This window comes from Clarias gariepinus, chromosome 12 (genome assembly GCF_024256425.1).
Source record: "Clarias gariepinus isolate MV-2021 ecotype Netherlands chromosome 12, CGAR_prim_01v2, whole genome shotgun sequence".
In the NCBI taxonomy this organism is placed as follows: Eukaryota; Metazoa; Chordata; class Actinopteri; order Siluriformes; family Clariidae; genus Clarias; species Clarias gariepinus.
This window is the reverse complement of record NC_071111.1, coordinates 23,578,936-23,593,205: the sequence shown is the minus strand read 5'-3', so window position 1 is coordinate 23,593,205 and position 14,270 is coordinate 23,578,936. Positions and strand designations below refer to the sequence as shown.

At 38.7% G+C, this 14,270-nt stretch overlaps 1 protein-coding gene across 1 annotated transcript in view; it reads left to right on the top strand.

Moving 5' to 3' along the window:
• The first annotated feature begins 211 nt into the window (after nt 1-211).
• Nucleotides 212-14,270, top strand: part of LOC128534250 (glutamate receptor ionotropic, kainate 2-like) — a 74,752-nt gene continuing 60,693 nt past the window's right edge. The window contains exon 1 of the mRNA XM_053508598.1: nt 212-236. Within this exon, the coding sequence (XP_053364573.1) occupies nt 215-236 (22 nt within the window). The 5' untranslated portion in view covers nt 212-214. The remainder of the gene's footprint in view (nt 237-14,270) is intronic.

Here is a 14,270-nt window from a genome sequence, read left to right as displayed (position 1 = left end):
GCACATGCACGAAGGCGCGCGCGGAGGTCCAGGCTCGTTTCCACCTGTAAGATGGAACAGAACCAGCGGCGGTAAAATGGGCAGAGTCAGCGCGCGGATCGTCGGTTCCTCACCGAGACCACCAGCACCAGCACCACCACCACCACCATCACCACCATCACTACCATTATCACTGCTGCTGCTGCTTGCGCTCTTTACGCGCTGCAGTCTCGCCATGCCGCACGTCCTGAGATTCGGTAAGTCCTCCTCCTGTCCTCCGGTCCTCTGTCCCTATCTAAGTTCTCATGATAGTCCAAGTTCTTCAGTGGCGACCCATTGCACAGATAAAAAAAAATAAAATAAATGTCATCATGTCTCATTAGTTAAAACGAGCAGGTGCTTGTTGATGTGCCCACAGATGCATGGCAGAGGAAGACTAAATAAGATCATAAGAATAAGATTCAGTTATTTAATATCCACATGTACCTTTCACAGCATGGTGAATTAAAAAAAAAAAAATTTCTCGCATACCCCAGTTAGGCATCTGGGGTCCGAGTGCAGGGTCAGCCAGGATACAGCATCCCTGGAACACATAGGGTTAAGTGTCTTGCTCAGGGGTTCAACAGTGTCAGCTCGCCTGTGCTGGGGCTCGAACCCCCGATCTCTAACGCAAAGCCTTCATGTTAGAGCCACCACTGCCCCAAAGAAATCCAATCTACATCCAGTCTAACTAACATTCCTTGCACATTACACATGCAATGCATGTGTTTTACTTTATAAGTGTGTGTGTGTTTGTTTCAAGCCCTGATGCCCTAACAGCTGGTTGATGTTTCTAAAATGTCTTGTCTGCATCGTTTAGTCTGATACAAAGCCTTGAAATATCCTTCAGTGTGTGTGTATGTGTATGTGTATGTGTGTGTCCTCGGATAAATTCAGACATATCCTCGAAAATGCCTCCTATCTGTGGCTTCATGCTAGAAGCCACAGCGTCCATAATTCACATAGGTACAAGATGAATGACTTTGAGTCGGCTTGTGACACATATATCAAAACCCCAACCTTTTGCCTCTCTCTCTCTCTTTCTCTCTCTCTCTCCTCTGAGGATCGCATCCCATACATGCGTTTACTCGTGCAGGCTTTCTGCTTTTCCTGTGCATTAAAAGAAAGCATTAACCATGTATAGGCAAAAAAAAAACAAATAACAATGCAGAATTCAACAGCATTGTGCTGGAACGAACCTGTGTAGCTCTTGTGTATTGTATTGTGTGCACTGTTCTAATGATCTGTGCCATCTACATCCATCATTGTCAAAGTAAGCTGACAGTCTCATTCTTTCCAGTGCCCAAGTCCAGTGCACACATGCTCCGTAACGTCTTTTGCTGCCACTGATATTAGGCTCAACGCATTGATCTTTCAACACTTTCTAACACACCAACAAGGCAGTGTGAAGCTTACATCCTACTTTTAAAAGATTCTTCGAGCTTTGTATTTTGTTCACGCAGCTGGGCGACCTTGTATTGACACGCAAAAAAAGGAGAAATGTTCCAAGATTCATAAAGCATTTCCTCTTGTGTGTAAGGCTACGACTTAACTGTAGAAAATGAAAGACATAAAAAGCAGTGCTATATCTGGGACCTGAACAAGAGTTTTATTGGCATTATGATAGTGTTTTTGTAGTGAATGGTCAGCACCATGGACAGCTCCATGCTGAACAGTATGTACTGTAGTAGAGCTTAACAGTGAAAAATGAAGAAAAAATAAACAATAATCTGACAAAATTAAACCTTGAATCAAAGTATAACATTTTCATCCACATGTTAAACTCATGTGTGCATGTTTAAGATTAAGAGTGCACTCAACCTTTGTTGTTATAATGCGCTCCTCTCTTCTGGGAAAAAATATCCACTAGATTTTGGAGTGTAGCTTTAGGGATTTATGATAATTCAGATACAAGAGCCTTACTTAAGGAATGTTAGGCTGATGAGGCTCCAGTTCCAGTTCACGCCATACTCTAGGTGTTTCTTAAGCTGAGTTTTTCACAAGACACAGGATCATTATTATGCTAGAACAAATTTTTAATGCTCCAGCATAGAAAGAAAGTAATTCTGTCACATATTTACTGTTTCCATCAACAAGAAACTCAATTTTCCAGACTTCAAGGCAGCCTGCAAACATGGAAGGCATGCAATACAACTCCTAACAGCACTCTTTTTTTCCTGCAACACCTGTGTTCAGACAGGCAGCACCTAATTAAAAAGGACTCTAATCCTCAGTTCAGTGCAAAGTATTTAAGCTCTAGTCTGACATTACCAAACCATTGTTTTGCCTATGAGATTTGGATTTAGACTCTGCTTGTTTTTTGATTCTGATTATTGGTTTTGCCCTTGAACATTCTGGTTGAGCCTCGCCTGACTCTTGCGTATTCTTGACCTCGATTCAGCCTTGTGTTTTGGATTGTCTGTTATTGATAAATAAACCAATGCTGATCTGCACTTGCATTTAATACCGTGCCACATTCTATACAACCAAGTCCAAGAGTTTAGGGACTTGGACTTGGAGTTTATGGTGTGATGGTCAGGTGTCCATATACTTTTGAAAATATAGTGTATCCGTAATCCAAGCTTTGATTTTTTTTTTTTTGTGCAACGTTTTCCCGTTCAAACAGTGACTTAATTATAAAGACCATAAGTCAGCTAATCAAATAGCTGTGTGTACAGAAGGTTTAACCTCCAGCCTAATATTAAAGCATACTGATTAAATGATTCAGAACCTGCAGAGAAAATATAAAAAAATGGCGTGTGGTAAGCATTACTGTTTATTCATTCGGAGCAAATAAGTTATATAAATTCACTCTATGGGCAGATACAACTTTCTGAAGCATGTAGCTGAGAAATTGAAGATTAAGCATTTTGCTTAAGGGACAAGCAGGGACTTTGTGGCAATGCTCTGGTCTCGTAGCACAGTACATTAACCTCTGAGCTGCTAAAGGGCCTGCTAAATTAATAAATACAAATCTTTATACTTCTGATTATAATGTTTTCTGCACAGCACTACAAATAAACTCTTTAATGGTCCTCTGTCACCAATATTGTTACGTTAAAAAAACCCTTTTTGGAATCTGATTACCCAAAGAACCCCTTAAAACTCTATGAGGATCTTTTTTTCTATACTGTGCAATTGCAGCAGTGTTGTAGGATTATTGCTTGTCACACTGTACAAGGTGCAATTCTACATAATCTGCGTGTAAGATAAATATAGTTTCTACGCTCTGCCATGCTGGGTGTGCATTGCTGCACAGGTTTGTAGCTCTTCGACTGGAGAGGTTTTTCTTTTTTCTTTTTCGAAATAGTAAATAAACTCTATGAAGAGCCTTTGCATGCTAATTAGCTTGTTACACACCTGGAATCTGTAATTAATCCTCTGTTTCTTTCCATTTTATCTCCTTTTTTTGTCCTGCTGTGATATAAAGTGTGATGAGACATTAGAGAGGGATATTCAGTCTCCTTCTGCAATTTAGCGCACTTCTCTTCTTTTAACTCCAGTGGCTTTTGTTCATGTTTTTGTCATTGCTGCTGATCTGTCCTGCGCTGTCAGGCTGTATGGTCTTTTTATGCATAATCTTACAGTTTACAGAGAATAATCTGAAAAAGAGAAAATATCCAGTGAGTGGCGGTTGTCTGAGCAAAGATGCCTTGTTGATGCCAGAGGTCAGAGGAGAATGGCCAGACAGGTTGGATGCTGGCTGATAGAAAGGCAACCCAGACTCTGTATGTCAAAAAGCACCTCGTTACACCAGAGGTATGGCGAAAAAAATGTATCTCTAAATATACAACCTATAGAAATTTCAAGTAGATGGGACAGGCAACAGAAGACAACAATGGGTGCAAATGGTCTGCTTAGTCTCTATTTCTGCTGTAACATTCAGGTGGTAGGGTGAGAATTTGGTGCAAATAACATGAAAGCATAGATCCATCCTGCATTGTGGTGTAATGTATATATAGTTTTATACACTATGTAGGCAAAAACAGGCACTACGTAGGCATTTTTTTATTGGACTGTCTTTGGCTTTGATTGCGGCCGAGGCATCATAGCTTACGTATTGTCACGACATTTATTACCATCCAGAGTCGCATTAATTTCTCTCCAAGATCTTGGTGTAAGTATTGATAATGGGAGAGTCAGACCACTGCATAAAGCCTTTTTCCAGCACATCTCACAAGATTCACAATGGGTTTAAGGTCTGAACGTCTCATGCTCCCTGAACCACTCTTTCATAATTTGAGCCCAATGAATCTTGGCATCCTCATCCTGGAAAAATGGCCATGCCTTCAGGGAAAAAAACAAAAAACAATCGATGGAAAAACCTGGTTAATTAATACGTTCAGATTATCGGCTGACCTCATTTTCTGAGCACATGACATTGCTGAGCCTACAGTAGACCTGACCAACAGAAGTAACCTCAGATGATAGCACTGCTCCAAAGGCTTGTACGGTAGGCACTAGGCATGATGGCCATCGCTCTGGGAAAGGGGAAATCTGGACTTATCAGACCAAATGACCTTGTTTCAATGCTCCACAGTCCATTCTTTATGCTCACTAGCAAATTGAGGCCTTTTCCTTGATTAGTGTTTAGTCTTAATCACTTGAGTTCTCTTCACGTTGTGCGTGTGGAAATGCCCTTACTTTCACAATTAAACATAGCTGTGAGTTTTACTGTGTTTTTTTTTTAGTCATTTGGTTTCACTAAGAGTTTAAGTGATCTCCTATCAATCTTATCAGGGTGTTTTTCCCGACCGCATTTCTTCCTCGATGATGATGGCTCAACATTAATAATGCGTTTTACAGTTCCTAACCCAATTTCAGCAGCTTCAAGAATCTCAATAGTTGTTTTCTTTTGCTTGACACATCACACTAAATTGACCCTTCTGAAACAGAGTGACATCTTTGCCCCGACCACAGGATGTGTCTTCTGACATGGGGGTTTAAGAACTAAGATGCTACTCACTGCATCATTTAGGGTTAAATAACTTGTTGTCAGCTGAACCGTATTAATTACTGCAATTATTATCCAGTGGAAGACTCTTAACTGTTTGCTTAGTTAAATCCAGATGTTGGCTTTTTTTTTTGCCTGGGTGTTATCACAGCTTATGCTTATCACAGCACTGCTGTAAATAACATCGTCAAAATCTTTAAAAAAAGGATTTGTTTCTATCCACATCTACCCCGTCTGCTTATCCTGTTTTTTTTTAGTTCTTTTTATACTTCTTTCGCTTACCTGATCTCAGCATGAAACTGCTATTCCTGTCGAAATTCCTATTCCCATGATAAACTACCAAAAGGACTATAACCACTGCATGATAGGAGACAGATATTTGCTCCAGTCATGAGTGATGTGAAGGAGTTGAAAATGGAAAAGAAATGCTGATAGCAAAGACCGATCTTGGTCTTCCACCTGACTGCCCTGCATATGCAGCATGTTTCACGGTGTTATTAGTCGGATTAGAAATAAATTGCTTCCACTTCCTTCTTGTGATGTATATTTTCAGAGACTTTTTTCCGAGACTGATGCCAGGTGAGCCTAACAGACACTGGCACATCATTTAATATAGGCTCCTAATGTAAATATACTTCGTACATTTGCCCTCGTTGACTTATTTTATGACTAAATCGATTTATATACAGATACATATCCACATTTGTTCATATACAACATTTACATAAAAAACAGGGTACAGACTGAAAGATGAATATAACATCGAATTTGAAATAGAAATAGAAGACCCAGTTCGACCCAAGGTAAGGCATAACAGAACAGAACAGGATATAATGCTTGTCAGTTGTCTCTATTTTTGTAATCATAGCGCAAGCGTGAAAATATGATATGAGTCATATCAAAGGCAGGAACCTAGTGAAGAGAAAGCAGTGTAATGGTTCGTATGCCTGGTTGAGGTGGAATGAATACATTATCAGGAAATGTGGTGAGGCGTAATGGACTGGTCTCAGGACAGCATGACACACGGAAGAAAGTGGAGTCGACCTTCTTCTATATACATGAGCTCACAAAAGCCCATAATTGGGGAGTGACTCACAGGGAAGACAGAGTGTAGGCCATTTCTCAACCTCAGCATGCACAGCCAAATTCACTCCTTAGGCTTGTGGCCATAGAAGGCTCTGACATCATCAGGATCTCTGGACTCTTTTCTAATTAGTTGCTTGTTAAATCATAACCTTGTCTGTCCAGTTGTACAACCATATGTGACAGCGTCATGCTTGTGCAGCCTACGTAAAAGATCACAGTGTTTATGTAGTCATGACTACAATAGAATATGCTGTTTGAGTCCCATTTATGTTTTATTTTAATTAAAAGTAAACAGTGTTGCGATAACAGCTAATCCACCATCATCTGATCCCAGTACATAACATTATGGAAAGCCGACAGGTGAACTAAGCAGCATTGATCACCAACTTTACAGCAGTAAACTGGTGATAGGATCGTGGACACCAAACGTTCACCCATGCAAGTGGGGTCCGATCCCACAGTGCAGCAAAAATTGCTGGAAAATAAGTCAGTGCTGGTGATTGGACCCCCAAAGGCACAAGAACACCCAGTGCACTACAACCCGGCCTCCAAACTCCTCAGATCTCAATCCAATCCAGCATAACATGGGATAAACCGGACAAATAAGTCCAATCCACAGAGACCCCACTCTATAACCCACAGCATCCATTTACATTTACGGCGTTTGGCAGACGCCCTTATCCAGAGCAGCTTACATTTTATCTGAGCAGTTAAGTGGTTAAGGGCCTTGCTCAAGGTCCCAACATGGGCCACTTGTTGGTGCTTAGGGCTTCAACCTTGGACCTCCTGATCAGTAGTCCAACGCCTTAACCACTGAGCTACTATGTCCTAGCCTAGTCAGATACAATAGCACACCACCAGAGCCGTATCCTGAGGGGCAAGAGCTGAAAGAGGAAACCAAAACGACTGGTAATGATTTTATTGTTATGACTGTTCATTGTACAGTATACAGTACCATATATCATGTCTGGTTACGTCTGGTATAAATTCTCTCCATCTAGGAGCCTATGTAGTCCCACTAGGACCGTGGAGGCGAGTGGTGACCATTGTGTTTATTCCCATTTCTTATACGACCGTGGTACAGTGGGACATCACATTCCTACATGGTTCAACTTTCATGGTTTGAATTAAAGCTAGGTAATGTGCAGCAATACAAACACAATGTTATCGGGAATTAAAATTAAAACAGTGCTGTTATTTAATTATTCCTGAGCACTCGGATATATTTGTGATGCCAAGTACCAAATAATGTGTTTAATAATTAGCACTTATGATCTGTGCTAAATAAAAGAAAACAAATAACAAGAAAATAGCAGAACTCTTTTAGTGCCAAACAGTTTTGAAATGGTTTTACGAGGAATCATAAACAGCAATTTCCATTTCCATATCAATAATTACATTCTTTAAAGCGCATTATTGTACATATGCGTTTCTATGAATTCCTGAGAACAATTATTTAAGAATCATAAAAAACACCTGCTATCGATATACACATAAAAAAAAGCTAATTAGACGCACATTTTTTATTTTAAAGCACAGCAGAGATATTCTTTATGGAGCTAAATTAACCCATATTTTCTACAGAAATATGATAAAAATAAGCTTTTATTTGGAGTCTCAGCAAGTCAGCAAAACAAATAGTTATTTAAATGAACTTGTTCTTCTTAAACGTTCTCTGCCCCATGATGTGTGAATGTTTTCCACGTATTATACATTTATGAGAAGCGTTCAAGTCAAACCAGGACTTTTTTTTTTAATGAAAAAAAATGTAAAACCGATTGACATTTACAGAAAATGTCAAGCATGGTACGGTGATGAGACTGTTTGCTGCAGTAAAACATTTGAACAGTGCAAACTTTTTAAAGCAGGCTACAGTATACATCTGCGAATGACGATTCTAGCCCAAGGTGGCTCAGAACCCACTGTAGTCATACGCATGATTATTCAGTGAGTGGAACATCTGATCCTAGAAAATCAACAGATAACTTGTTGCCAACTTGCAGGAAACAGCTGCTCGGCTGGGAGTTATTGCCCCAGGTCCTGTTCAATCCTGACCTCGCTCCAGGCCATTTCAACATGATTGGGCCGTTAAAGGAGGTCCTGGGAGGCCGGCGTTTCAGACGTGATGGAGGAAGTCCAATCATGGCTTTGGTGTACTGAGAAAACTTTGCACCTTGATGGTATTCAAGCACTAGTGAAACACTGGGATAAGTGCATTAGTGTAGCAGGGGGTTGTATAGAGAAATAAAGGGAGTTTTTACTCTTGTTACTGTTTTCTGTTACTTGTTTTACCTGTTAGCCTTAGATAACAGGGAGCATATGGTGTATAAACCTGTACGTACGTACTGTATGAGCTGTTACTATGGGAACATTAACATAAAAGGATGAGTGCATTAATACATGATTTACCATGCACTCTATGTTACAGCTGGAATCAGGGATTTGGAATTTTGACAAGTCGTGTTTGAAACAAAATCAGAATATAGAAACAGAAAACACAGTCTGGTTTCTTCAAACACATTTTGTCATAGTAGAATGCTTGTATGAATCCAATATGACTCTCGGGTTCGTGTGGTCGCTAAAAGATCTCCACATGCTACATCCCTAATAATATTAGTCCAAAATAGTATAAGAATAGGCTAGGCCTAGGATAAACTTACATTTAGGCAAATATACAGTACATGTAAGGAGTCGAGTATGTGAGAGCTGCTATATGGCTGGAACTGTGCTTGGAGATGCTGTTGCAGAACCTTCAACACCTTCTAATAAAAAAAAAAAAGAAGAAAAAAAATCTAATTTAACATGATTAACAGATGTTTGATAAAGGTTCTGTCGTGAACCATATAAAACTAGGTTCTGTCTAGTATGATTAATAGCCATTTGATAAAATGTCTATGATTTTGAGATCAAATAGCATTTACATATTAATAGTATGTCTATTTTCTTACAGTAGTACACTACATTTATTTGTTTTACTACAATAGATTAGATTAGATTAGATTGAACTTTATTGGCACTACACGTTTGTGAATGGTGGGTTGTGTGGACGTGTAAAAGACCTTAGACATTGCACTAAAAAAAAAACCCCTTTAACATCCTCGGTAAGATATTGTAAATGCAATGTTTTTTTTCTCTTTAAAATTCTTTCCATTTTTTTCGTCATATTATGTATTATCTTATTGATGGTGGCCTGTTATAGCAGTATAGAAGATAAATGAATTAATGTGTAAATTAAATTTCTATACATACGTAATTCTATTAAATGAGGTATATATTATATTATATTATATTACATATGCATACAACCACAATGTTTATTATTATTTATCCTAATCATTTTTTTCCACTTGATTAATTTTAATTGAAAATTTAACAATTAATTTACATAGTTTTGATGTTGATAGACACATTATTTTTTCCCAGTGTGTTGAACTGCACAACCGACATTTTCGACATTAAGTGTAACCCTTTTAGTAAGTTAAGTACTCTTGACTATCCAATGAAATAATTTTTACCTAAGGGCGTACTGAATGAAAGGACAAAAACGTGATGTAATGCGAGGTTCATGAATTGAGGGTGAAAAGGTGTTCGCGGTTACAGCGCGTAATGTACCGCTGCTCCGTGAGAACACGCAGTTGACAGCACATTCGAGTCTCATTTACACAGTTTACTTTCACGCCAAACACTGAGTCACTTAATCTATCATTCATCAGATTACTCATCAGAATCCACGCACACACGCATGCATGAGCAAACATCAGTGGAAGAGTCCTCTAAAAATCTGTTGATCTAAAAGCCTAGAGAGAGAGGGCTTTGAGTGAACACTAGAGTGGTACAATATTTACCAAATGCCATGCTGTGATTCTGTTTGTCATTCATTTAAACGCCAGTTATAGACTCTTGGCTTGACATGGTGAAAATCTGGCCTGATCAAATTTCCATTTTCCATTCGCTCATTCATTCATCGAAGCACAGACGCACTCATGTTAGTCAGGACGCCCACAGCCGCTAATAAATCTAGTGATCCGTTAAACAGCTTAATTACTGTACATAATGAAAGCATTCTGTTATATATTTAGCAAATGATGTTATATGATATTTCCAAATGATACGTCCGGTGGGCATAATAATGAGCTTTTAGCAGGTATGCACTTAAAAATGTGTGCAACATGCATAAACTGTACTACGATGATTCACGGGATGTTGAAGGAAGTAATACAGTGATCTTAGTGTTTGTAATTCGTTCTAATCAAGAAATCATAATTGTGAATTCCAGCAATTTTAGGAAGATGATTGCAGTTATTTAAAGCGCTATCTCAGCATATGAATGCCCCGCCTCACAGATTTTCACCTTAAGAACTGAAATTTAGCAAGTAATTAGCTCTGCCATACAAGGCATTTCCAATATCCTGTACGAGCGAACGAACCAAGCTGGTTTTGCACGATTTAGTGAAGACGGGCCCCCAAGTGGCGTAGTGGTAAAGTGCTTGCCCTATCATCTGGAGATCATTGCTTTGATTACATTTACATTCATTTCAGCATTTGTCAGACGCCCTTATCCAGAGTAACTTACATTTTTATCTCATTATACGTCTGAGCAGTTGAGGGTTAAGAGCTTTGCTCAAGGGCCCAACAGGGGCAACTTGGTGATTGTGTTATTTGAACCTGGGACCTTCCGAACTGTAGTCCAATGCCTTATCCACTGGGGTCCCCATGATCCCTATAGTCGATTTCCGGGTGATGATACCTGGAAAGTACAGTATCTCTAGAGCAAACACTTCTAAGATGTTGTTCTTTTATTAATCACAATAATCCATAAACTAGCATTTGGTGCGAGGGTAAGACGAAAATTTGTGATCCGCTGTGATTAATGTAAGAGCACTTAGTAGCCTCTCGCAGCCGCGGGCCTAGATGGATTTGATTGAGCTCACAGAAGCCGAAGGACCGGGTAGTGTCCTCCGAGTGTCCTCGAGTGTGTTATGCCAACCAACCTCCTCTATTTATTTCATATTTTACTTTGTTTACATGTCTTTTCTAAATGTTCTGATTGTTTCCATATGCAAAATATGATTATAGTGTTGAAAATATTAGTTAATATTAGTAATATATTGGTAATATTTTTGGGTGGCTGGAACAGACTATCTATCTTATCATTTACACTATTTACTATGGGATAATGTGTTACGCAATACAAATTTATGCCTTACCACTGTACTAAATGCTAGTTTATAGATAAGTGTGATTACTAGGTAAATATACTAGAATCCTGTTCTTGCTCTTATAGATATTTTCCAGGTACTGTCCCTGTCTGGAGCACACAGCCCCATATACACTGGTTTCTGTTTAAATGTAAGGGTATTTATATAAAGAGAATAATTTATTTTTTTGAAGGGTACATACACTAGGGGTTCATAACACATTTATAAACATTATATAAATATTTAATAGGGCAAGTACTGTAGTATTTATGGCTTATTTCACCCCAAGAGGCAAGAGAGATTCCTGATGTCTTTATAGCAAAGAGAGAAGAACCTGCAATTATTATGTGACCGCTTTAACCTGATGTATTTATTTTTCTTTACTTTAGGATTCAGTCTTTACTAGCAAGTGTTAGGAATTCTTGTATAAACCGGCCACCTGTCATATTTCCTTTCAGGAGGTGTAGGTACGGTATCTATTTCTTATATAAGCTGGAAACCGCAAACTGAAGGTGTCCATTTTTCGGTGGCAGCTGGTGATTTCTAAATATAGGGGAAGCACAGGTGTCTGTCACTAAAGCATTTTTCTTTGTGTATGTTTTATGAGAGGGATAAGAGGATTTTATTAGCAGACAAGGCCAGCACTATTTACACACGGTCACAACAGGCAGTCAACTGTAACAAGAGAGCTGAAACGATGTGGGCTTGCTCCTTGACATGTGAATTAAATCTTGTGTATTAGGCTGCTTTCTTGTTTAATTCTCTGTCTCTATTCATGCGTAAAAGACTCAAAAGGCTTTCCCAAAATCAAGTTGACATCATTAGGAGTGTCTAGCAAACGGGGGTAAAAATGTGTATGTTCGATAAACTGAAAACGAAAGCACATGCTCACTAACTTGACAAAAATGTTTTAGGTCTGGGTTTGAGTCCCACATCATTGTCTGCGTGCATGGACTTTGCATGATCTCCCTTGGTCGGTTTCCTCCGTGTACTCCGGTTTTCTCCCACAGTCCACAGATATGCAGATTAGGTTAACTGGTGTTCCCAAATTGCCTGTACTGTAAAAATGTGCATGTGAATGTTGACCGGAGATACAACCATGGTCGTAAAAATGGGAATAAATACAATAGTCATCAATTGGCCTTCACGATCCCTAGTTAGACTACAAAGGTTCCTAGATGGATGGATGTATCTTTAAAATGATGAGAGTCCTGTTACTCAACATTTTAATAATTTGAATTTCGGTAATCTCCCAATCGTCATGTGGAGATGCTTGACCTGCAGGAATATTTAGGTAGTTTTTGATATGTTGGAAGCAGTGGCACAAGAATGCACTATGGGAAGAGCAGTATGATGCTCTAGACCAGTGGTCTCCTCTTTTGCACCATGAAACAGTTTTATGTAAGGAAGTTTTGCCAACTGTATAAATGGAAGATTATCTGATCTCTTTTCAAACTAAAACACTTTGCAAACTTTATCAGTCAATAAAATAAAATAAAAACCCCACCATGTTTTAAATTCCTTGAACACAGCCTGTACCCATTCATCTACAGCACGGAACTGTCCATGGTCCTGCAGTTGGGGAACGCTGGTCTAGACAATGTGGATGTTACTTTGAGATGTACTGTACCACCTAAGCATTGTTGCAGGTCAAGTACACCCCTTTATGGCAACTGTGATTCCCTAATAACAGCATCCTCTTTTAGCAGGATAAAATGTTCTGCCAGAAATAGTTTGAGGAACTCTGGATACTGGCTTTGTTTCTTTCTTTCTTTGCAAAACTCTTACATGATAGCCTCGACTCTCAGAGAAGCTGCGCACTTAGTCGAAAACCAAAACTGACATGTCAAAAGCCTGTTGTTCAACGAATGTAAATCTTTGCTCCATTAAAACTTAAATCTGTCACAGGATCTCATTAAAGCTTTCCATCAGAGCACTAGATGTCTACTGGCTTCTCTGTACATTTTAAAGTATGCTGCGATGCTTACCAGTAACAATTTGCTTTAAATAAATGAACAGCACACTGTTTTCAGCAAGATATTTCATTTTTTTATCTGCTAAAATATTAAATTCTACCACAAGAGATGAATAATGAACACAAAATTATTAAAATAAACATTATTGTAATAACATTTTAATGAAATTTTGTTTAAGGTCAAGTTTGCTTGCTGCAAATATTTACAAGTAGTAATTTAGCACAATTCTGGCACATACGTCATTTATTGCTAGTGAGTCTTTAGAGTGTTTCCATCCATTTTTCACACCAGTTTGGAGGTTACAGAGCGGAGATGGATCAGGTTTTAGCATGCAATGCACACAAGAAACCTACAGGGAAAGGCTGAGGGAGGGAGAGCGGAGGGAGAAAGCAGCTGCATGGATTCAGGAGGTCATGTTCAAAACTCCCAGCTGGAATAAAAAAAAAAAAAACATCAACCTTGAAAGTGTACTTCAGTTGGTGTGAGAGTTGTGGTTTAAAGATCTGAAGATAACATCACTGTGAACTGTAATTGCCTTGAGGACCGTATGCTGACAAATGAATGAATTAAATGTCACATTGAATTAAAATGAACCGTGTTCAGTAAAACATGAAATCTCCACCCCACTGATCCAGGTCACGCCATTAGTATTTAAACGGTTTGACTGCAAAGTCAGATAAATCCATTTTGACTGGTTGTAAAAATGTATTTATTTATTTATTTTTTCATAATAAGCAAGAGGTTAAAGAACTTTATTATTGTGTTAAAATTGATTTTATCATTTCAGTATGAATTTGTTGTTATTATTATTATTATTATTATTATTTTGCCCAAAGCTATATACAGTATCTTTGCCACCAATGGGTAAATCAGCCTCCAGTTGTATTTGTGCTCATGTAAAAATGATTGAAGAGGAATGATGTGTCACATGTACCTTACAGCACAGTGAAATATTTTTTTGTATAAACCAGTTAGGGGGTCAGAAGTTGGGGCCAGAGCACAGGGTCAACCAGGATACAGCACCTCTAAAGCAGATAG